The sequence below is a fragment of the Oryctolagus cuniculus genome, chromosome 1 (genome assembly GCF_964237555.1).
Source record: "Oryctolagus cuniculus chromosome 1, mOryCun1.1, whole genome shotgun sequence".
NCBI lineage: Eukaryota > Metazoa > Chordata > Mammalia > Lagomorpha > Leporidae > Oryctolagus > Oryctolagus cuniculus.
In genome coordinates this window covers 144,882,406-144,888,405 of record NC_091432.1, presented here as the reverse complement: position 1 = coordinate 144,888,405, position 6,000 = coordinate 144,882,406, and the positions used below count along the sequence as shown (strand labels likewise).

Genomic DNA, 6,000 nt, shown 5'->3' with positions numbered 1-6,000 from the left:
CTGTAATATTGTGCACTGAATTTGGCTCAGACTATATTACTTCAGAAGGCAGAGACATTCCCAGTGGTAAACTCTGAGGTATGGCAGTAACTTAACTGGATTAAGACTCTAGGTGGGAGAGTAGAGGCCTCCAAGTTATTGCTTTGTCAATCCACATGGATCAGTTCCTCTACTGATCTCCATGGCTTCCAGTTCCTTGCCCTGGGTCACATCCCACATTTTACCATCCCAGGACCTCCACAGAATCACATTCATTCTGAAGTGTTAAGCTCCAGACAATGCAGGTTGAATGGTATAACTTCCAGATAAGAAGATAGAAGTATGGTAGAGTGAGGGGGCTGCAGTGAACACGTTTTATTTATTTTTTTATTTTGACAACCAGAATTTCCAACTTTTTACTGTAGAAACTATCTTAAGTGCCTTCCAGGAAATTGTCCAATGTTTTGTTTAACATTTATTTATTTGAAAGGCAGAGTGTGGGGCTGGTGTTGTAGCAATAGCAGGTAAACTGCGGGCATCCCATATGGGTGCCAATTCATGTCCTAGCTATTCTACTTCCAATACAACTCCCTGCTAATAGCCTGGAAAAGCAGTGGAGGATGCTGTTTGGACCCTGCCACCCATCTGGGAGACAGGATGAAGCTCCTGGCTCTTCACTTCAGCCTGGTCTCACACTGGCTGTTGGGGCCATCTGGGGAGTGAACCAGCACATGGAAGATTCTCTCCCTCCCTCCCTCCCTCCCTCTCTCCCTGTAGCTCTGAATTTCAAAAAAAAAAAAAAAAAAAAAAAAAAAAAAAAGAACAAATCTTTTAAAAATAAAGACAGAGTTACAGAATGAAAGAGAGACAGAGACATATCACCCATCTTCTGGCTCAAACTCCAAATAGCTGTCATGGCTGGGGCTAGGCAAGACAAAAGCTACGAGTCCAAATCTCCATCTGGGTCTCCCACATGGGTGGCATAAGCTTATTTTCCAGTAGGAAAACATCATTGCCCCAAAGTATGGATTCCCAATGCATTACTATGCCTTTCATGACAGATTCTCAACCAACAGTTCTAATGTTCCTAGACCTTAACCCAATCAGTCCCATGTCTACTATGGCAGTAATCTTCAACCATGTCTGAGGCGAAGTTCACCCATCTGTGTCATGCTCTAGTCATTGACAATATTTTCTTTAAAAAAATAAGATTAAGCACAATTTTCTGAAAAAGATATGTGACTTTGACCCTCTTCAGATATGATGACTTACCTCCGTTATTCCTCTAGAAGCCAAGAAATAGTCAGTGAGGGGGAGGGTATATGGGTTGCCACACAATATCGTACAGACTAGGAAACAGAGCACATGTCCTCAGACTTCTCCGGGGACGGGAGGGCCTTAAGGGGCACTTGATAACCATCCCCCTAGAGCTCCAGTGGGCTGTCATTTAAATCCAAAAGAGATGATGAGTAAGTGCTGAACTAATTCCTTCCTTTTCCTAAGTATAAACCCTATGTTACGCAAATCCCATGTCTCCAAAATAGTACACATAAAAGACAACAATCATTAGAATATTTATTGTGGAAAATCAGTGTGTTCAACAAGGGATAAACTATTTGGGAGGAGGAAATCTTCCTCCCTGGGAATGCTGCAGGAGCATTTTATGTTTGAAGAGTAGAGACAGATCTCCCAATACAGTGCCTTCAGAAAATGTAGGTGTGGTTTGAGACACCTGGCTGGCTAGACGCCTGCAGGTATGGTTTGGATGGGGCAGGAACTCTTTGTTGGGCATGGATGCCAGATGCCTCTGCGGTAGTGGCTGATCCTTGAATGCCACAACTTTCTGGGACCGTCTCACCCTGTCTGTGGTCAGTGCATTCTTTGATGGGTAATTTTGGTCAGCCAAGGGTGCTTTTTGCCTACATGCCTTGGTACTTTTCACTTTATAAGAGGAAGCTTTGGAGTTAAAAGGATGTCCCTGGACAGTATCTGCCTGGGCCTGCAATTGTGCCTTAAGAGTTTTCACAGGCTTTGTCGGAGAGAAACGTGATTCTTGGGGGCAGGTGATTCTGACACCATGGCTACTCCCTGGTTTCACATCTAACACCTTGCCAATGTGTGTCTTCACTTGCAGAGTTTTGGTGTTGCCAGTAGAGGCAGATCTACTTTGCTTTGGCTCTGCACAGATGATGGTGGGGAGGTCCCCTTTCCAAGGAAACTTTCTTGCCCTTTGTTTGTGCTGCTAGGACAAATCCATTGCAAAAAATTTTTTATCTGTTTTTGGAACAGATTTTCAAGAGGAGGCTGATCCTTCAGTGACGAGGTTGGGGAAGATCTGCTTCCAAGCATCTTCTTTAATGCCCTGTCTTGACCAGGGCAGCTCTTCCTACTGGGTTGTGGTGTCCCCAACCCTGCCTCCCCTTCGCCAAGCTTCCCTGTGTTTGGGAGGAACAACAGGAATGGCCTAAGGAAGAAGATGAGTCCTCTCTCTTGCTGAAGATCTGTATGGATTCAAGGACCCTGGTGGGAAGGCCACACTTCATCCTTATGTAGAAACTGCTTATATGGTCTTCCAGCATCTTTTGTTTGCCAGAAGCCAAGAAATAAATCTCCTGGGAAGTGTTCAAGCTAATGTTTCTCATAGATGATGCCCCATCTATCTGTTTTTCACTGTGAGATTTCTCAGCAAAAGATATTGTTTGCTTAAGGGCATGCCATGAGCTATGAACAGTCTCAGGAAGTCTACCCTCTTTTATTTCTTCAGTTTTCTTATTCAAATGTTCTTTGAGTGCATTTTCTAGTTGTTTCTGATTTATACTTATACCTGAGGCCCTTGAATCATTCCCATACAGACTCACTGTATGACTTCCTTTATCTTTCTCAGAGTCAGACCCTAAACTGTTATCTGAGTATCCTTCTGGGTCACTCAATAGATGATCACTAGGGCCATTCTTTGGGCTGTGTCTCTGATGGTCCTTCTCTTCGTTATCTGACTGAACCTCTTCTGAGCTTGTCTCATGGGAGATTGGAAGTTGGCTCAATTCAGAATTCCTTAAATTGTTGCTACTCTGTTCCTTCAACAAAGATATCCATTTGAGTCTGTGAAGACTCTTTGATGCATGTATTTCAGGAACATCTCTCTCAGGATTAATCAGTGTCAGAGACTCATTGACCCTGCGGGGTAGGCCCCATCGGTGTTGAATGAGTCTCTTTCTAAGGTGGTACTCAAATTTCTTACGAAGCTCACTGCTCAGAGGGTAATCTCCAGGAATGATGGAGATTGGAACATGGATTTTGGAGGATTGGCTCACCAATGAAACGTTGGGAGGGGGAGGACAAAGGTATTCCCGAGATGTTTTGACCACAGAGGGTAAACCCCACAAACGTTCCTGTTCTTTCTGTAGCACATTGTATTCTAGCTGATGAAGGTCAGATTGCATGAGACACTGTGCCTCATTATGAGGTCTATGGAAGCACACTCCACAGAGCCTAAGCTGGAAATCGGGAGATGTTGGTAACATTGGGATTGGAGATTGAAGGTTGGACTGAGACTGTGCCGGAGTAGCATGTTGTGACTGTGATTGGGAGACAGTTTTAGTTGAGGATTGAGTTTGGATCTCAGGCAAGATCAGAGATTGGAAATTGGAAAGTCCTAAAGATCCTTGAGATGTGGAAGCTTTGGAGATGCCATTAAAGATGACCAAAGTAGAGGGACAGTCATCTGAATGACAGATAATTGAGCACAAGGACTCACTGTGCAAAGATGGAAGACCCCAAAAGTATTGCTGGTTCATCTGCAGTTCCTCTGGTTTGCCTTTGCTGTTTCCAAAATAAAGGGAGACTGCTGAGTCATGCTTATCAGCATCTGATTCTAGCATTGGCTCCGAAGTATATGGTCGGTGGTCTGGACTGACTGCTGACTCATGCTTATCAGCGTCTGGCCCCAACATTTTCTCTGAAGCATTTAACTGGTATATTGGCCTGTCTGCTGAGTCATGGTTATCAGCATCTGGCCCTAACATTTTCTCTGAAGTATATAGTTGGAGGTCTGACCTGACTTCTGTGTCAGGCTTATCAGCATCTGACTCTAGATTTTTCTCTGAAGTATCTAGTTGGTATTCTGCCGTGATTGCAGAGTCATGCTTATCAGCATCTGACTCTAACTTTGGCTCTGATATATACAGTTGGTGGTCTGGACTGACTGCTGACTCATGTCTATCAACACTTGACTCTGAAGTATTCAGTTGGTGGTCTGAACTAAGTTGTTTTAGAAATGGTTGCATTTTTTTTCCCCTTTCCTTCTGGATCAGGAAGTCACCCCTCTTTCTTACTTGTTTCTCCAAGAGTGCCAGATTGTCATGGCTGAGTAACAAGCAGTTAGTGGGTTCTACAAAGTTGGATGCACATTCTGTGCAAGAGGTCTCAGAAGATTGGCCATCAACAAGCTCATGCTTGATACTATCTTGTTCTACGTTGGAAGAGGACAAGGCTTTGGCATCCTTGACCCGGTCCTGCTGCCAGGATGATTCTGGCATTGAATGGTCAATTTCACTGACTGTTGGAATATCAGTTGACAACCTATCAGGGCTATTCATTACAGACAGAGCAATCTCTGGATGGAGATCATGATCTGATCTCTGAGATTGATGTGGTGTGGGAGGGCAAAGAGCAACAGGTTGGGGTGGGAAAGGGTCCACTGGGAGTTTTGAAGCCAAGGGAGGAATAGGCTCTAATGGTACTGAGTCAGCTGGTGGGTCGAGGGACAGTAAATCAGGTAAAGAAGCAACATGGTTAAGTGAGACAGTAGAAGGGGGAGGTGGAGATGGCACACGCAAAGAGGCTGACTTTTGGCCTCTTGGACGAGTTTTTGAGAGGCCAGATGTCACAGTCAATGAGGTCTTAATCACAGAAGCTGAGGAAGCCATATAATGCACAGAGGAAGTATCATCTATCAGTTTCCCCAGCGACAGCAGTCGGCTGACTTTGGCAGCCACTCTGTTACACACCGTACAGTGAGGGTCTGGACACAGCAGGTGACGGAAGCTGGTGATATCCTGATGTTGGCTCTGGGGTCTACAGGAAACAGGAAGAAAAGGCTGCAGTCAAGACCAGAACATGGAAAGGAGGGTCTGCTGGCCTAGTGGGGATAGGGATAGCCCAAGCCTACTGTTCCCATCACCTCACATTTGTGATGTCACACTAACTCTATAGCCCCTCCCTGAGGCTTTTATCACATTCCGTTCCTATGGATACCTGCCTCACATCATAATGGCAGGCTTCACTGATTCCCTGGAATATATGGAACATGTTTTTTAAAAAAAAAGGACCAGGAAAAAAGAGGAAAGATTAATCACCTTTTCAAAACAGAAAGAAGCTTACATCCCTCCTCTGCTTCTTTCTGGTTAATCCTTGAACCTGGGAAATCAGGAGAGTAGAACATATGTAATGAAAGTAGAAGCAATAAGAATCATATAGGAATCCCTCTATGAGAGCCCCTGGGGATACTAAATTCTGAATGCTCCAAGAATCAGTAGTTATGGAAAGATTATTAATAACACTCACATGTGTATGTGGCAATATTTATAAAGTACTCAGTGAAGAATGTGAGTACCCGAGAAGTCAAAGGGCATCTATACAGACAGGAGACTGAAGTTCTGACTACAAGACAACTAGTAGTCCATACTTATTTCTCACCTCATCACATTTTGGGCAGTACCTGTTTCTCCTCTGAGTATTCTGTTTTCGCAGACAGACTGTATATAGCAACTTACATTCTCAGAGGCCCTGGATCTAAAACAGGAAGGATCACCCTTGCAAAGATCAATGTGAACACAGAGAATCTTACCTCTAAATGTTCCACCTTTCCGCCGCCTCTTGGCTCTACCCCGACACTGAGAACAAAAAGTAAAGAATGAGGGACTAGTTTCACTTCTCTTCCTCTTTTTACCACCCCAAATGTCTCTTCATTTTAAATTATAGACATGTATTACTTACATTACTAATATTTACAGGTGATCCAAT

General features: G+C 44.0%; 1 protein-coding gene across 1 annotated transcript in view; it reads right to left on the bottom strand.

Moving 5' to 3' along the window:
* Positions 1 to 906: 906 nt before the first annotated feature.
* The window catches only part of LOC100341232 (spermatogenesis-associated protein 31D4), a 75,460-nt gene continuing 70,366 nt past the window's right edge, over positions 907 to 6,000 (bottom strand). The window contains exons 8-10 of the mRNA XM_070061144.1: positions 5,825 to 5,870; positions 5,334 to 5,394; positions 907 to 5,052 (exon numbers count right to left, since the gene is read on the bottom strand). Coding sequence (XP_069917245.1) covers positions 2,334 to 5,052; positions 5,334 to 5,394; positions 5,825 to 5,870 — 2,826 coding nt within the window. The 3' untranslated portion in view covers positions 907 to 2,333. The remainder of the gene's footprint in view (positions 5,053 to 5,333; positions 5,395 to 5,824; positions 5,871 to 6,000) is intronic.